The 18906-nt window shown below is 44.1% G+C and overlaps 1 protein-coding gene across 1 annotated transcript in view; it reads left to right on the top strand.

Moving 5' to 3' along the window:
- foxp4 (forkhead box P4) overlaps window positions 1-18906 on the top strand; it is an 88180-nt gene that overhangs the window by 33778 nt on the left and 35496 nt on the right. The window contains exon 3 of the mRNA XM_062398505.1: window positions 14867-14956. Within this exon, the coding sequence (XP_062254489.1) occupies window positions 14867-14956 (90 nt within the window). The remainder of the gene's footprint in view (window positions 1-14866; window positions 14957-18906) is intronic.

The raw sequence follows: 18906 nt of genomic DNA, 5'->3' as shown, positions 1-18906 counted from the left end.
CCACACACACACACACCGTGCACAAACGCACACACATATAAACACCAAAACCTGTAGCTCATACAAAGCAGGTCTTTATTCTCTCGGACGCTTCTCTGCTCTCTATGTTTTTGCACCTGTGTATATATGTGTGTGTGTGTGTGTGTGTGTGCGAGCACACACTGGTATTTCCTCTCTTGAGCGGGTTACCAACCACAAACATACCTCCCTCTCTCCATCCATTTTTCTCTTCCTCTCTCTCACTGTACTTCTTTTCCTTCTAGCCGCTGTGGACCATGAAAAACTAGCACAACCTTTCCTCCAGATCCTAGCCCTACCTTACAAAAACATCCACACATATATAGGTACATACACAGTCTTTTATTGTAGTAATTCCCTATTTATAGCTTTCTGTTCTGCTTAATTTGCACAGATTGAACAGATTTGAGTTGTCAGGAGGCAACTGCACTATGGATATTTATCTGCTTATTTCTGCCTCCTATTTGAATAATTTGCAATTTAGGCAATATTGCACAACTAACGGTAAAGGTGTCTCAAGTGGACTTGATTTCAAGTGATAGAGGAAGTACTAAAAAATGTACTCAAGTAAATTTGCAGTGAGTAACTTATTACCTAATACAAAGGTCTACTACATTATTATGTCGGTGGTGCTTCTTTAGCAGTGAGTTCTGCTGCTGCAGGAGGCGGGATCTAATGTTACCTCTCCGCTCTGATTGGATCATGAGACAAATTCCCCTATAATTGAATACTGTAATTAGTGTAGAAGAAAACACATATATACTGATATACTGCATATAGTGGAGTTGAAGTGAAAAGTACCCCTCCAGTGTTGGAGGTGGCTCAGCATTGGGTTGCCCACATACACCTCTTCATCACCCAGCCTCTCTCCCCCTGGATGAGATGGGATTCAGTGCCAGTGAGGATTGCTCTGATAACACAACCAGCTGATATTTTTATTTTTAGGCATATCTTTTATCTCAATCTTCTGTCTTCAAGACCTAGGGCAGAGTTGTTATTTCTGCAATTTGTCTTATACAACTAAACATAAAAGAATATCCAAAATCTGATTTATATTATTAATCTATTTTTACCGATTTATTTTTTAAATCAAATCTGCTTTGGAATCACAAACTGTCCCCAAACAATGTTTATCCTATTATTCAAACTGATTATTTAGCTGTATATCTATTTGTCCATAAGGGTCTTTTATATCCTCATCCCCTGATCAATCAAACTTCTTGATTTAATTAAGTTTGTGTGTGGTATAGCCATAAAGGGACTGTATTTTCAGTCCTCCACTCCTAAAATCAATATCGTCTGATACAGACAGCCCCTATACTGACACTTGTTACCTGACAACATTGTATGAGAACCTGCTTTCTTGCTTCAACCTGGAAATCTTTGGTGCACCTCCTTCTCCTCCTCCTCTTGTTCCCTTCTCCTCCACGCTTGAGTCTCTCACCTGAAGGTGCAGTGCAGACTAGTGTTGGTGCTTAAACACCATGCCAGTGTGCACTGGAGCAGAAAAGACACACCGACATACACGCACAGACACACACAGAACTCCTGACACCGGCCTGTTGTCAGAACACAAAGCCGTCTTTTCCTCAGCCCCCTGGGGAACCTTGGAGAAATCACAGCCATCTCAAGCCGTCAGAGCTCTCCACCGGCCTCTCTCTCTCTCTTTCTCTCTCTCTCCTCAAGTGTCTCCATCTTTCGCTCACTCATTTTCCATCACTGTCCTTCTCTTTGTAAAAGTTTTGTATTATCATAGATAGATAGATAGATAGATAGATTGGTAGATAAAGGCAGATAGAAGTAGATGGTCATAATGGGGTTGAGGGAGTGCGTGAGGGGATGGAGTGAGTCGAGGAGATGGAACATATAGCCAGAGGGAATGTAAGTAAAAGGAGGGGTAAAGAGGCTGCATATTGGGGGGGGGGGGGGGTTTGGAGGGCTGGAATAGGTGTGTAACGCTGAGACGTGTCAGAAAAGGGCGCCTGGGCCTCCCTGTGGAATGTGGCCTGTCTGCCTCCCCAGAAAGAACAGAGCAGGAGAGAGGGAAGAGATCGAGAGAAGAAGGGGAAGAGGGGGCGAAGACAAGTTCTGCCCCATCATCGAGGGGTGAGAGCAGGGAGGGAGGGGAAGGAGAGAGCAGTGGGGAAACAAAGAATGGCGTTAAAGGGGGGAGAGGAAGGAGAGGTGGAAAAGTGAGAGTGCAGCAAGAGAGAGCGAGAGAGAGAGTGTATGGCACTTTGTAGAGGTGCCGGGCACGGCTGTAGACATGAAATGATGCATAGCAGAAGAGAAATGTAAGCAGGATAAATCCTAACAAACCTCAAAGTGTGTGCGTGTGCCTGTGTGTGTGTGTGGCTGGGTGGAGGGTGGAGGGTGCTCTGACGAGAACCAGGTGTCTTTAGTTCTTGCCTTTTCTTTACGTCTCTCACCCCCCCCCCCCCCCCCCCCTTTTTTTTTTGCAGATGTGAGTCCACACTTTCAGGCCTCATCACTCCCCCTCTTCTCTCCTGTTTCTGTCTCCTCCTTTTCTCTCGCCATCAATTAATCGCTTCTGGTGCTTCCAGCAGCTACGGCAGTGGTGGCTGGTGATGACGGCAAGAGTAGCACAGGGAAAAGAAGGGGGGAGACTAAAAAGAAAGTGATGGTGACAAAAAGGCGCCGCTTCCTCTTAGGAGTGCCACTCGTCAGTCGGCTAAACCAACCACCGAGGGTTTTTTCCTCTTCCTATTTCTCTCTGTATTTTTCTCTCTCTTGCACTTAACTCACTCTTACGTGCAAATAGAAAGTGAGAGGCAGATTGTAGTGGCGGTTTCCCTTCCCAAAGGGTTTAAAGGGAACATTGGTTGAGAAAAAGGCAGTTTTCGAAATTGGTCTGGAGCTTCGATCCCCACTCCCATTTGTCACGTTCTATTTTTTCCTCAGTGGCTCCCTTTTTCCTCTCTCGCGTGCACACACGCGTTCTGACAATCTTTGTTTCTCCCCCTCTTCCATGCACACAGGCAGTTACACACATGCACTGAGCTGTTGTGAGTTAATGAAGGGTGTAATTAAGGAGCCACAGTGATGACTGGAGATCGGGGGGAGCTGATACAGATCTCAGATATACACAAACACTGATGATAGATAACAGTTTTTTGTGTGAGCACATGTGCGAGAGCTGTGCATATGGGTTTAATGCCGGGAGTGCTTTGCGGACAGATGTATTAGACGGGTGTGTGCGTTAGGAGACGATGAGAGACGCTGGACGATTCAGATAACATATGGCTTCCTGCTAGATTGGCTAGACTGAGTAATTATGACCTGCAGAGATGGAAGTGGGGAGGTTTTTTGAGACATATGTGATTCTGCAGCGCCGGCTGTTAAGCCTTTGCTAAATTATGAGAGGTGAATGTTGGTCACTCGGACAGTTATGTCCCGTTTGACCTCCAGGTCTCCACTAGAGTTCACTTTCAGGTCAGGAGTGCAGGGGCGACGATGGTGAAGGGGTGGCTGCTGGAGAGGAGGAAGTGGTATTGTGAAAAAAAGACACTTTTCTGGTTTGTTCAAGCAGTGGGCTTTAATTTACTGCGCCATGCTTGTGTGTTGTGCATCTGCATGAAAGGTTGCATCCCATGTGTGTCTCTGTGTCAATTTCCTGACTGTCTGTATGTCTGTAACTCGTGTGTGTGTGTGCGTGTGTATGTCTGTCATATATGCGGGCAAGTAAATCAGTCCCTGGCCCCTCTCTGAGTGCTGTCACCTCCTAAAAGCTTTCCCTATAGGTCTGTGCCCGGCCTTTCTCTTTATGTCTGGGGTCAGCGTAGTTCACAGGTCACTGGAGGTCATGCTGAGACAGAGGAGGGGCCAATCAGGTTGCCTAGCATCACAGAACACCCACTGCTGTTACCGCGGCGATACAAAGAGACCTATAGAACACCAACTTCCTCTAGGAATCTTAAAAGCACCAGTAGCTCCCTTTATCTGTCTTCTCTGACTTCTCCTTGGCTTTTCCTTCCCCTGTCACTCTTACTTTATATGAAGCTAATAGTGATCGATTAAGGCTGTTACACTTATAAACACACACGAAATGTCACAAACACACCTGCACGTACAAATCTCGTGGTCATTAATGGGTTTCACATGAATCCCCTCCCTCATATCCATCATTCAGTGATTTTTTTCTCACACTGAGTCCTAATTCTGACTTGCTGAGATGTTGTATTTATGAGTAACCATAAAACATTTTTACTGCTTTTTCCAGCCAGGCCATTGAGTCTTGACGAATCCACTGAGTGAGACTTGGAGAGCAGATTTTTGTTCTTACTATTGACGTCCTTTCAAATGCTTTCCTTACATTTCTAAGACACAACCATGGTTTGACAAGTTTCAGATATCATGGTTATAGATATGTTATATGTTAATGTCTGATCGAGCTGACTAAAAAACGTAAAATAGGGGCTAATCTTTCCCTCCGAAGAATTATTTAGGTTCACAAGTGTGGATAAAGAGTAGACAACGGACAGTAGGCATGGTCCACCAGGCCATATCAGCCAGCATGAACACAGCCACGGCTGGTTGACCCCACCAGCCGAGAGGCTCAGAGACAAGAATAGACAGAAGAGGATGTGTGTGTGTGTGTGTATGTGTGTTTGTGTGTTTGTGTGTGTGTGTGTGTGTGTGTTTGTCCTGCCTCTGTTGTGGAGACTGAGGTATGTACACACATCCCTAGGCACCTGAAAGGGTTAGGTTGTGTTTGGTTGCCATGGGAGTGTTTCGAGGCACTTGCGCTGCGTAGGCCTCGCTGTGCTGTCAGGTAAATAACACGCACACACACCCTCACACACACAAGACACACATGAGCCAGAATGGACACTCTTCATGAAGAAGTTCCTGAGGGTGTCAACTGTTGACTCTCACTCTTCAGAAGGTATTGCCATGGTCACAGAGGCCTTTTTAAGAGGTCGAAGGTCAGCGAGCAAAGCTGCATGACCTCATTACTATTACTGGTCAGTGGCACTGGGATGTGACTGTGTGTGTGTTTGTGTGTGTGTGTGTGTGTGTGTGTGTATTTTTGTGTGTGTGAGTGCGTGCGTGCTAACGCCTGTTCACTTCGGTCACTGTTTACCGCTCCCTCTTTCAAAATGCAAAAGCCATATCTGCTTTTAATTGACAGCTGCTCATATTCACAGTTTCATAGTTCATTATGGGTGAAGCACTCCAACTTGAGAGCATTAGTTTACAACAGCCCCGTTCCTCCACCTACTCAAACAGATCACACAAAAGCCTCATATCGTGCTCCTGGTGTCCCCTCTCTTTTTAAGAGGCCTCACTTTTTCATACCCTCGCTCCGAACTCGGAGAGAGAGAGCGATGGACAGTGAGAGCGGAACGAGAGAGAGGGTAAAAAGTAAAGACAAACTGTTCAATGCTTACAAGGCTGCTAGGCAAGTAGTTTCCCTGGAAACAGTGGAGAGCCCGGGATGCACACAATGAACACACATGCACATCACGTACACAATAGCTGCGGAGGCCTAAAGTGTTGCTAATTAGCTAGTCTGTGCTGGCTCTTTGTGCGAGCCATTTTAAAGGAGAGATTAGAGTCAACAGGGAGGAGGACAGGAATGTAGCTCTTCCCTCTCTCTTTCTTTAGTTCTCTTTCTTCTCGAGCTCTGGGACTGAGGCTGCTGGCATTTTATTTTTTCTTCCTCAGTGACAAAATGCATTTGTTGTCTTGTTGGTGAAGTTTTCCATAGCCCAGAACATCAAGAATACAATTTATGCAATGAAACTTAAGAGTAAAGTAAGTTAGAACCTGCAAGAACTGCGAGGTAAATCATAAAAACAGATACCAGCAATTGCCAATTTATTCTTCTTCCTGGTTTTCGCCCAACTACTGTAACATATTAATAAAATAAAATGACAAAATAACATGCAGAAAATAGCTTTAAAATTGTTTTGTTAATCCCCCCAATTAAAGAAGATCGACTGATTATAACTTTTAACTCATAATTTTCATTGCTCTATGACTAAACGCAGAACTTTTAATTGTTTAAATGGAGATGAAAACCTTGTGTGTACATGACTGAATGAAGTACAGTAGGTTAAAGTTGAATCATGCAGGCAATATCTGCAAAATCTCCTTACGATAATAAGATTAGGAAATAACAAATCTGACATAACTTAAGTAATCATATTTTATTTGAAATTTGAAATTAACTGTTGTAAGTAATTGTATGTAATTGGTTGCTAAAACCTGTGTGACTGTTTATGGCTGCTTGTTCCCCAGCTGTTACTGAGCAGATTTATAACTCTTAACAAACTCTTAAGTTTGACAAAAGTCTTACTGATAGAAATGTTGCCAGATAAACAAAAGTAAGACCTTGTCAAGTAAAAAAACTTTCACAAGAATAGAAAAATAAATTAAAATTTAGTGGGCTTTGAGTTATTTTAAGCTGAAAAATGTGCCCGTTCACATCTGGATGGATTGACCCTCTTAAATCACATAGTCCAGCACACGTACACACTCACACACACACTTTTCCACTTCAAGAACACACCCCAGCCTTTCTTCTCTTTTTGGGAAGTTAAACATTTTGTGCTGGTTTAGAAGTTTAACTTCTTGTACAGCAACCAGCCTTTGTTGTACTTGCCCATTTCCGGTGTTTGTATGTCTGGTATGAGTGTGTTTGAGTGTGTGAGCGTGTGTTTGCTTGTGTGTGTGTGGTAAGGGTGGGTGTGAGGGTGTGTCCACCTCCATCGCCACAGCCACAACCAGGTGTGAAAACCCTCTGAAGAAAAACATGAAAGAGTTTTATATCCATCGAAGTGGGCAGGCAGACTAACAGTTTTGCAGGCCACTGACGAAGAACGTGTTTTTCTGTTTAACCAATAGGAGTCTAAATGTGTGCATGCGTCTGTGCGTGCATGCGCACATGGCAGACTGTCTTTGTTTGTGTATGTGTTTTCCCTCTGTCTCCTGAGTCGAGTCTTGGCAGTGTCTTGCATGTGTTATTAGTTTGATTCTTTTTCTTTTTTCGGTTATTAATAATAACAGTTAAACGGTTTCCATATGTGAGGCCTGGTTGCCAGGCTAGTGCTATCCTCATCATGGGCTGGCCTCGCACAGTCTCCGCTCTCAGGAGTCGCTCTCGCTGGGCAGCAGAAAAAGTTTAAACTCTGGAGGTCGCCCAACTGGGACCTTACACCTAAACGGGCTTGTCTTCCCAGGAGCGTGACCAAACCACTTAACTGTCCTACCTTATACAAGATGAGGCCTAAATATTACAAGGTACTCTGTGTGTGTCTGTGGCTTTGTGTGTGTTTTCCGCTGTGGGCTTGGTCTGTCTGGAGTGAGACCTTCCTCTCTTGCCAAACGAGCTGTGTTGAAAACCACAGGGAAACTGCATATGTGTATATAATGTTTGACGTGCATTTGTGTGTGTGTGTGTGCGTAAGGAATATGGGAAACTGCTGTAGAGCTATTTGCCATCAATTAGATTTCTGGACTGAGATGAGGCAGTAGAGAGGGAGCAGCTTTTATTCTCAGGAAGGGGTTTCCTCTCTGTAGTGTCTATCTCTGGATGCCCCTCTACGCTTCACTTAACAGAGAAAAGCTGACAACATCTCCTTAGGAAGATTTCTGTGTGTGTGTGTGTGTGTTCTAGACGTGTGTGTATGATGATGAATTGTGTCATGATATAGAGCAGTCCTGGGTATTCAGTCAGCTCCTTTTTATGGCCCTGCATATACCCCTGTGAATCAATAGAAACATTAGATGAGTGTCGGGACGTAGTTGAAGGGGAGAGGTTTTCTCGTTTCGCGAAACAGTTTTGAACTGAAGAGAACCATCTGGAAAACGGCAGCGTCCCGCGAGTTTTAGAACAGGTCCCTTTTGTGAAAAATAGGATGTGAAAAAAAAATAACTCAAATCAGCCAGCGTTTTCAAACATTACGGCATATTTTGAAGTTCTTTTGGAGTTTGTGAGTTTTTATTGCATTGGCTCTTGAACGCGGTCTTTCCTCTCTTTAATGGTCAGTCTGGGCCCAGAGAAGCTTGCTTCAGCCATTTAAAAAACCTCAGCCCTCGAATGGTGCCGTTATATTGCGGAAACATTACATTAAATAGCTGAACGGGATTACGGCTGGCTGGTATTTCTGAAGGTGTCCCAGATAGTTGCACACTCGACGGCGGCCTAAACGGAGCGAAGTAGTCCTTGTTATAGTGGTGGACAACTGGTTTGAAGTCCACGTTGCTATGAGCAAAAACAAATGGCCGGGGCTGGAAAGACCTGATTAATACCAGAAAAGGAGAAGGCGTACGTGAGGAAGAGTTGGAGGGAAGGGGCGAAATCTTGGCAGAGCATAGTTTATTTGTAACCCACCATGAAATTGAGTGGCTTTAGCAGGCTTTGCTTAAGGCTGCCTCTTACCCCTATATGTTTACCCCCTGGAAACCCCTGATCTGTCCTAAATATATGCACCACTCCCTCTCTCCTTGCCCCTTTGATTTATAATAGATAAGTTAAGAGGGTAACAATTTGATGTGAAATAGTGTGTTCAAGCAAATGAGCTCCTCCATTGTTATTTCTACAATGGACAAACTAAGATTGAAAATTTCCATTTCAGCTTCTCACAACAGTGTTGTTTGTGCTGATGTTTCTATGATTAATTTAAGACCTTTACTTACCCTGCTCAGTCAGTTTCAATTTAGGTAAAAAAGACACTACAAACAAATAAAAGATACATGATTTATTTTAAATAAGTCAGTAAAATATAATACTATGAAAATAATCCCAAAACAGTCCAAACTATATTTTTAAACAACAATATAAAACTGTAGGAAATTGTTATTTTTATGATAACGTAATGGGAACCCTGCTGCCAGTTCATTAGTTAATCAACAGGAAAACTTTAAACTTTTAGTGAACTTGCTACAAATCTATGGGAATGGGAATCCGCTCATACGGCCAACAGCTGCATTCACAAGCTTGTTTCCATTGGTAGTCCTGGACAGTCTATTTTAGGCCTTTGTCTCACCCAAACCTGCTCTCATAATTTACTGAGGCGGTGAATATGGGTATGGGTAACAGATTTCTAGAGAGGATTGAAGGGGGGGGGGGCACAAGAAAGACAGAATATACTTGGATAGATGCCAGCAGACGTTTTGCAGGTTATATACGTTATATGGAGAGGCGGAGTGATGCCGATGGAGCGAACGAAGGACGGAGTGATCTGGGAAAGCACTCTGGTTTTTGTGGTGACTGACAGTGATGCATTTGATATGTGAGATTCCACCGTGGGTGTGACCAAGCCTTCACTCACAATCGCCCAGAGTTACCTCTCGAGTAATCTGACTGCACAGTGTGTGTGGGTGTAAACACTTGGCCAGCCTCTGAAGGCAGATGAGCTCGCACTGTACTGTGTCATCCTTTTGACAAATTTGCATGCTTTGTAGATTGTGTTACATCTTTTCAGTCCCGTTTCATCTTCGTATCTGGTCATGACTCCCCCCTGAGTATCCAGAGAAAGGGAAGGGAATCAAAGATGAGAGATTTAGAGCCAGAAAAACTAGTGGAGGGTAGCGAAGACCAAGTCAGGAAGGAGAGTAAATCAAAGTAGAAAGAGGGGTTTATTGGAGTTTCAGGGTGTTTTTTTTTTTTTTGGTGCCAAAGTGAGATGGCTCATGCCGTGCACATGGATACAAGGGATCACCAAGGTGACCCATGAGGACGGCAGCATCGACGCAGCTTTAGCTCGGCTTTCGGCTTCAATGACAGCACTCCAGAACGAAGATCCACTGCTCCTCCTGAACCTGGTCTCTTCCACTGATCCAAAATCAGACAGCGTGCAGGCCTGTAAGGAAGCAGCAGGGTGTGACAAGCTCTCTTCTACATCTTCACCTTGTATCTATCTCCCCGTCTCTCCATCTATTGTTCTCTCTTGGGGAAGAGGAGGGATAGAGGAATGGAGGAGTGTGGCGTTACAAGCCTCTCTTCCCAGGCTGCTGAGCTATAGTAAGGCAGACGGGGATGCTTCTTTGGCACAGTGGAGATCTGAAACATCTGAATCACTTGCTTAGTCTAGCCAGGTTTAGCTCTGTCGTGGACAGATTAAGAAAATACGAGCCTCTCACTCACCCTGACTTGTGCTCCTTTCTTTTTTTTGTTGCACTCTCTTCATCTTGGTCTATGAGTGAAGAAATCTGATACCACCTGCCTCCCCCGTGCCCTTCCTAACTCCCTACCCTCCTCCTCCTCCTCCTTCTACCCCAAGGACAGCCCACTGTCTGCCCCGGGGGCTGTTTATCTACGGGGGGAGGCGAGGAGGAGAGGGTAGAAGGGGGACGGGTTTGTTTCGTTTCGGCCGTCAACAATGGACCTCAGTCAGTGCTGACGGATTACTCCAACATATGGTACCCACCTGTCTCTCTCTCTCTCTCTCTCTCTCTCTCTCTCTCTCTCTCTCTCTCTCTCTCTCTCTCTCTCTCTCTCTCTCTCTCTCTCTCTCTCCATCCCTCTCTCTCTCTCGCGCTCTCTATCCATCTCTCTCTCTCTCTCTGTGTGTCTCTCCCTATCTCCCTCTCTTTCTGTCTCCCCCTTTCCTCCCCCCTCACCCTCCTTCTGTTTAGATTTCTTTGCTTATTCCTGCACTCTCTCTCTCGCTGTCTCACCCAAACACACTGGGCGGATTAGAGGCCAGATTCATCACACACACAGACCTGTTTGCTTTAGCAACCTGAGCCAGGCACACACACACACACACACACACACACACACACACATAAACACACACACACACACATCCATCTAAGGAGGCCTTGTTACATGTTGGTTGTTACCTTTTTGTTCTTATCTGAGATTCAACTCGTAACTTGACTACTCAGCCTTGGTAGCGGTGCAAGTAAACGAACAAACACACACACACAAACACACTCATACATACTCACAAACCCACCGCAGAACTGCCCGATGACCCTCCCTGCCATATTAGGCATTTTTACAAATCCTGTTGAGGAAAGAAACTAGCATTTACTCTCACCCTCTTTCTCTCTCTGTGTGTGTGTGCGTGTGTGTGCATGTGCGTATGTGTGTGTCTGTGTGACCCTGCTGAATTAAAAAATGCACTATTATTAAAGGCTGTGTCAGAGGCGATGATTTACAGAGGGGAGCGATGACAAGTCAGAAGAACTCACACACTGAACTGACAAACACACACACACATATACAAACTCACACTGTGCTCTCAGGCCTCCAAGCTGAGCGGTGACCTCCTCACCCCTCCTTCCCCTTCCTCCTCCTCCTCCCTCCCTCTCTCACTCTAATAAAACCTGTCTGACACCACTGATGTGTGTGTGCGCATGCATGTGTATGTGTGTGTGCGTATATGTCCTGCGCGGCAGCACAAAGACTCTGTTGTTGGGCCTCCCTCTTAGGCCTCCCTCATATTTTCTTTAAAGGTGCAGTGCACCCCCAAGAATGCCACAGGGGGAGCAGGGAGTTGAGGTTGGGGGAGTCTAGGTGGAGCTGGTGTGTGTGTGTCAGTCGGTGAGTGTAGGAGGGGGGGTATTCTTTACAATACTACAGCCCAGCCAGGTCCAAGAGAGAATGTGAAGAGGAGGAAAGAAAAAAAGGGTAGAAAAAGAAGAGGGCTTCTTGACGAAGTAGAAATGAGAGTTAGGCTGTAGTTACCGATGGCCTCTGTCTCTTTCTGTTTGTTTGCGTCTGTATCAATGATTGATAACTATCAAATGAAACCATAGATTCAGTGAAATCAAGCTTCTATATTTACATGTAGTTAAGTTAATATGAGTTTACTTTCGTAAAAGTGTACAAGAAAAAACGTTTCCTCAGTCGTTGCCATTATTCCCTGTACTGCAAAGGAAGAGAGGAGGCTGTGTTTAAATCCTCAGCCTCTTTACCTTAGCTGACGGTTGGCGTCAGAACTGTTGTGTAATTGCCTGCAGTTTAGTAAGTCAGGAAATAATTTAGTATGATGGTGTAATTGTTGACTGGAGCTGTGTTTGAGCCGTTCTGAAGAGCTGGGCAATGTCATGAAGCTGTGATCACACTGTGTTAAGGTTTTACAAACATCAACCACAATAATAATAATAATGGTAAATTTGATTTAATGGTCATGACACTCGAGGTCACCTCACATCAGATAACATCAACAGCAATAAATCGAACAATCACCATTAAACATACAATCAACAGAAAAAGTAATAAAACATAATTACCATCAACAATGCAGAAGAGCACAAATAGGAAAAACATTTACATTGAAAGGAGTTAGGGTGAGTACGTTAAAAATTGAATCATGTAAGAATATATAAATTAAAAGCTGAAAAAGAAGAGTATTTTATTGTAATACATAACAGTGGGACACAGTTAAAATAATTTTACATTTGTTATATACATCTATATCAGAAAATACTCTTATCATAATTGCCGGGTCCTTTACTACTGGAAGTTATAATTTTAACAGCCACCTGTTAGCCAGCACTAAACAGTTGTTTCCTGTGGTTTTCTTTACAATAGTTAAATTCAATACATTTGCCCGTAACTGTAGAAGTGTGACATATTTGAATGAACGGGTATCTAACTCCATAACTCAGACATATCTAGACGATCACATGCCTTGTTCGTTTCTTTCTTTTCTCTCCCTCACATGCACATACATCCATGACTACAGGCAGAGGAGAGGAGACAGGCATCACCTCTGCTTGGTTTTAGCGTTTATGAAAGCCATAAATGGCTCTTTAATATAGTGGTAATCAGGGTGGTAATTTGGGTGGAATTGTCCCTTATTGTTGCCAGACATGCCTCCCCAACTCCTGCCAACACACACACATATAAATATACACACACACGCACGCACACACTCACACACAGACAAACACACACTCTCACTCTCGGGCAGACAGGGTGTTCAAGCAGTAATTCACACCACATGCCAACAAACTGGGCGGTTGTGTTTTTTTGGTGTTGCTATGTGTGTGTGTGTGTGTGTATGTCTGTTCCTGCTTTAATGCTGAGGTCAAACCAGTAAATGGGAGGGGGTTCCCAAGATTTTTGTTAAAGTGTTAAAATACATGTGTGTATGCGTGTGTGTGTTTGTATAGGCACATCCACAGCCACATCTGTTTGTGTGTGTGTGTGTGTGTGTGTGTGTGTGTGTGTGTTTTAATTGCGGTCTCAGCAAAAGTAGCAAGTGTGTTCGAAACAGATGGTTTTCATCACTCCGACTGCACAGAGAACTTCTCTCGCTTTTTGTCTCCCTCTAATTCTCCTCTCTGTTTTTGAAATTAAACTTTTCTTAATGTGCGCATGCTTCTAATTTGACAAATCATTAAATATGTGACAGGGTACAGAAAGCGTGTGGTGCAATGTTTCCCAGCGTTACATTCTTCAGTAGTTGCGAGATAAAAAAACGAATTTCTCGTGCTGCTCAGTTGAGTAAGAGCTTCCATGGTAAAGAACATCCCTCATTCTGGCCGTTAATTTGTGGTGTCCATGTGCACACACATGCACGCGCGCAGACACACACACACACACATAGCACACCCACACAGACTTTCATAAATCAATATTTACTAAGGAACCTTTCCCCTTTTGAGTCAGAGGAAGCAAATGTGCATCCTGCTGTCTCTCCTCTGTCATGAGGGTGTGTGTGTGTGTGTGTGTGTGTGTGTGTGTGTGTGTGTGTGTGTGTGTGTGTGTGTGTGTGTGTGTGTGTGTGTGTGTGTGTGTGTGTGTGTGTGTGTGTGTGTGTGTGTGTGTGTGTGTGTGTGTGTGAAAATGCACTTACAGTAAGTGCAGAGGCGACTCATGTGTTTTGACATGCATGTTTTCTTGTTTTGTTTTCTCAGCGTTTCAGTCATTCCAACAAATTGTCTATCCTCAGGGGCTGGTTCGTCTCATTAGAAGGGAGCTCGAGGATTTAACACTGCAACAAACAACAAAGAAAAGCATTGAGATAGTGGAGGACATTTACACAGTTTATTATATAATTAAGGCTGAGGAAGAAGGGAAAAGGGAGAGAAGAAGAGGAGCGACAGTGGGAGGAATGGGAGAGGTAACAGTGTGTCGAAAGGATGAATCGGCAACACTCAAGGGCAGCGTGAACGAATGAAGACAAGAGCTAGTGAGCAATGGTGTCATTGGTTTGAATAGACAGCACTGGAGGGTAGAGAGGAGAGGGACGGGAAGAGGAGGGGGAACGGAGAGGTGGGTGGTGGTTAGTCACAGCTCTTTAGGGCACATCAGGGCAAATGGTTCCTTACATCACTCTGACACACGCACAAACACTGAGCAACTGACACACATGAAGTTGTGCTGACACACTTTTGCCTCAGAGGATGTGGAAATCCCACTTTGCACCTTCCTCTGAAAAGAGAGGAGGTGGAAGAGGAGCAGGAGGAGGAGGAGGAGGAAAGAGAGAGAGAGAGTGAAACAGATGGGCGAGACAAAGAATGGAAAGAAGAGATGGACAGAGATTGCAGTGAAAGAAGGTTTTGGATGAGTGGGGACTAATTTAGTCACGTAGACACACACACACACACGCACACACAAGTGCAGATACTTGAGCATGCTGCGTGTGTGCCAGGTGGACGTCTCAAGTTGAGGAAACCAGAGCTGACAGCTTGGCAAAAAGAGAGGGTACAGTGAGTGGCCAGAGCGAGGGAGGGTTTCTGTGTTCGTCTTTTATCTGAATCATTAAAAGTTTGATCGTATGGCTCTGGATTGTTTGAAACTGAACATACACACATATCGTTGAGTGGTGTGTCACTTTAATGAGTGTGTTGTGTTTAAATACTGAAGGAAATGTGACTCTATATGTGTATGACAACATCCTATCATTTCTCTCTCTAGGCGATCCAGGCAGCCAGACAGTTCCTCCTCCAGCAGGCCTCTGGACTCAACTCCCCTGGCAGCAACGAGGTCAAACAGAGCGCTGTGCAGGTCAGAGCGCACACACACACACACACACACACATACACACACACACACACACACACACACACACACAACCCAAGAGTTTGGGTTCGTCCTGACTTTGACTTTGTCAGAATCTGTATATTATTAAGCCCCTGGCTGCTCCAGCTTTCCTTCACCAACCTGCCACGTCAACTACACTGTGTGATATAGGCGCGTACTTTTCTCCCCCTTTCTCTCCCTCTGTCTGTAGCTCTCTCTTTCCGTGAGTGCAAGTGTGTGTCATAGTTAGTGCGTCTGCAAGTGTGTGTGTGTGTGTGTGAGAGGCCTGTGGAGTGATTGGATAGTGAGCTGTTTTCAGAGTTGAATTCCACAGTAAGCAGAGAGAGTGGGGTTAGCTGGAGTGCAGGATCCCCACTGAAAGACACTTGAGGAGACACACACAAACACACATAAAGACAGAAAACACACACACACACACACACAGAAATCACACACACATTTCTACCAGTAGTTTATGTATATACTGTAAATATCACATGTGACATTACCTCTGGCAGTTTCTTATAAGGATGTGATGTGCAGAGTATATGCACAAGTGTGATTTGTAGCTGCATGTAATATCAATAAAGTGGGGCCATGGGTATAATAGAGCAGCGAGCAGTCTGGCTATTGCACTGCTCTTCTCATTAACGTGCCACATGATAAACAGCTGGACCGTCACAGTCTGGGAAATGAAGAAAGACATGGCCGAGAGAAAAGGACGGATGTGAGTCAGAAGCAGGGATAAGGTCAGGTTTCACTTGTGGTGTGTGTGAAGCTGGTGAGGTGCTCATGGTAAAAATGGGAAACTTTCCACATGTAAAGGTAATAATCCTGCACAGGACGTCTCGATAAAAGGTAATTATTTGCAGCTTTGCTCCAGTAGAGTGATATGCTGCAAAGGATACGTGCAAATAATAATACATGAAATTCATGCGTCGGGTAGTGACCTCTGGGAAGTGCAACAGACTTAATGCCTGCTCATTACTGAAGATGTCAGAAATGGGATAAAAATTTAAAAAAGGGATCTTGCGGATTACACTTTAATCAAAACACGGACTGGAATCAGAATCACTTTATTTACCTAGGATAGAAACTGGCTGTAGATATTACATGGTGACTTTGACGGGGGTAATAAAATAAAATGAATGTTAAAATATTCTACGGATTAAAATTGCATTCATACCATAAATCAAAACAAAATGAGACCTAAAAGGAGATTCACGAGTTCAGTCATTCACTCTAACTCTGTGTCTTTGTGTCTGGACTCCCTTGCTTCACCATTTTCATACCACCACACATTGTATAAATCTACAGTGGCAGTTGATCCAGATAGGTCAGTGTTTGCCAACAGAGCCTCCTCCTGACCTGGGTCACATGCATGTTGGACACTACTCGGCTGTAGTCAGCGGGCGGGGAATAGGCCTCTAATTATTGTTTGAATATTTTTCATTTTCTGACTCATTTTCTGAAAAGCTAGAAAAGCTTTGAACGTTAGACTGTAGTGTAAATCTGCTGGTTGACATGGAAGTGTATGGAAGTCCACTTGTGTCCATGTTGACAGGGGATTAACCTGTAACAGCAGTCTCACATAAATTGGGTCAAACACAGGTCCGACACACATGTAGTTGACACAACTCATGCCTTTATCTCTATATTAAATAAATATTACCGTTGACTGTCTTCTTGCTCTCTCTCTCTCTCTCTCTCTCTCTCACACACACACGCCACACCACCTCTTCACTCTCCATCTCTGTCTTGTTTGTTGGTGCCTTGCCCGGGTACCCTCGCTGTTCTCTCTAGGGCATCTACGATACATCTCTGTTGTCTGAGCTGTCAGCTCACATGGCCCCACGCACCCTGTCGACACACACACACACACACACCAATGTAAATCCAAGGGGGATGTGTGTGTGTCACAGTCATAAACACAGACACAAACACCAAAGCACAGTCTAGGCCAGTTATTTGTGCAGCAGCAGCACTGAAGCAGTTTACTTCAGAGCGAAGCTGGCTACTGAGGTGCATAGAAATGTCCTAAGTACTATAATTTCCATCTTCAGGATCATTTTTAAATTGCAGAAATTGCACTCAGTTGCTGTAATTGAAGCAATCATCCGTCGGCCACAGAGAGGGTGATCGAGCGCTGCAAGTGAGTGGAACCAGAAATTTAATCTGGTCATTTCTTGAGGTGGCAAGTATACGCTGTACTGTACGGTGACACAGGGGCTCACATAAGGAACAAAATGGCCGTCCTCAGGTTGGCTCCTGCTGGGCTGCTCTCACACATGCAAATGAACCTGAGCCAATAATGAGATCTTTAGGAGCTCGATAATTAGATTTTCCCCCACTCTCTGAGGGAGAACGAGGAAGGCACACAGGGAGGACTTCTTTTTTTTCTTGTCTGACTTCTCTAGAGAAGCCTTGGTCTACACTGACAACCCCCCCCCCCCCCAACCTTCCCTCCTCATGGCCCCTCACCTCACCCTTCATGCTTCCCCATCATATTTCTCTCCTTTTCTTTATTTATAATAGAGAGGAGGATCAGAGTGGTAGAGCAAAAGAAACTCTTAGATTATATCTGCTTTTTGATTGGTTGTTCAGAGATGGTCTCCGTGTGTTTCGCTGGCGATGTGAGATGGTATCAATCCACTGTGTGCGCTTATGTGTGTGCGCTTTCATGTGCGTGTGTCACACTGTCATGTGTCACATTCAGAGAAACTCGACAATAGCTCCAGTCCCAAGACAGTCAAATGCAGGAAAAAGTATTGTAATATGTAAAAAAAAGAAATTACAGCTTAAATGAGGGAAAACCACAATACTAAAATGTCAAGTGATTATTTAGGAATTGGATGATTAAAAATGAGAGAGGGGTTTAAATTTGATAATTAGAAACAAATGCATCATTTAAAACAGATGGAATAATACTTGATAAGCGGTAAATAGAAAAACATTCCCAACAATGCAATTGTTATGCTCTTTCTCTTGTTCTATCAATACATAAAAAATGTTAAATATTGTTAACTCAAATTATGGATTTTCCAAGATAAAATGGGAATTATTAATATATTAAAAATATTGCATAACCAGTTGACCACTTTTAGTGCCATGTTCCTTTGCAACTACCGCTGATGAGCCTCTCAGCAAGGCAGGCTGAGCCAAGGTGCTCACAGGTGTAAATTGATAGCTGTGGCTATTGTCACAATTTCCTCAATAAGTGAATATTCATTGTAAGAAATTTAATTTGAAATATGTCTCAACCCTCTGCTGTATTTGGATAATTTCACACTTTAGATGTGTGTTTGTAGGTGTTGGACATAGTTGGCCACAGTTACTGTAATTGGTTGTGGCACAAATACAGCCAAGAGAATTGGTGGGCACACATTTGGCAGACAAAGTGGCAATTGGAGGATTACCCAGCATGAGACGTAGCATGCCTCCATGACCTGGCAAACGTTCTCCTACAATGGACACACTTGCCACGCACACTAGGAGGGCACACGCAGACACATGTACACCCACTTGGCAGACACGGGCCTGGCACACTTAACTCGCTGCCACTTGGCATCGGCACATACAGATTAATGCACGTGCTTGGCTGCGGCCCATACGTATGTAATTGAATAGCGCAGTGTCCTGTTTTCATGTATTATTGAGGAGCTCGTTTAATTAGGAAAAAAATGAAAAGACTCATTAGAGATATGTTAATTAGCTCGGCTCTGTGCTCTCTGGAGAGGGCTGGCACCAGCACAGTGGGACGGAGAGAGAGAGAGAGAGAGAGAGAGAGAGAGAGAGCCACGAGGGAACCACAGGAGGAGGAAACTGAGTCATGTCAGTCTCGACGCATGCAGAGATTTTATTTCAGTAAAACTACTTTTAATCAATATTACAATCCGAGGACAAGCTTTCTCTATATGCTGCTAAATAGGTTTTTC

This window comes from Platichthys flesus, chromosome 2 (genome assembly GCF_949316205.1).
Source record: "Platichthys flesus chromosome 2, fPlaFle2.1, whole genome shotgun sequence".
Lineage (NCBI taxonomy): Eukaryota > Metazoa > Chordata > Actinopteri > Pleuronectiformes > Pleuronectidae > Platichthys > Platichthys flesus.
Note: the sequence above shows the minus strand (reverse complement) of the source record. Positions and strands in the feature narration are given on the sequence as shown.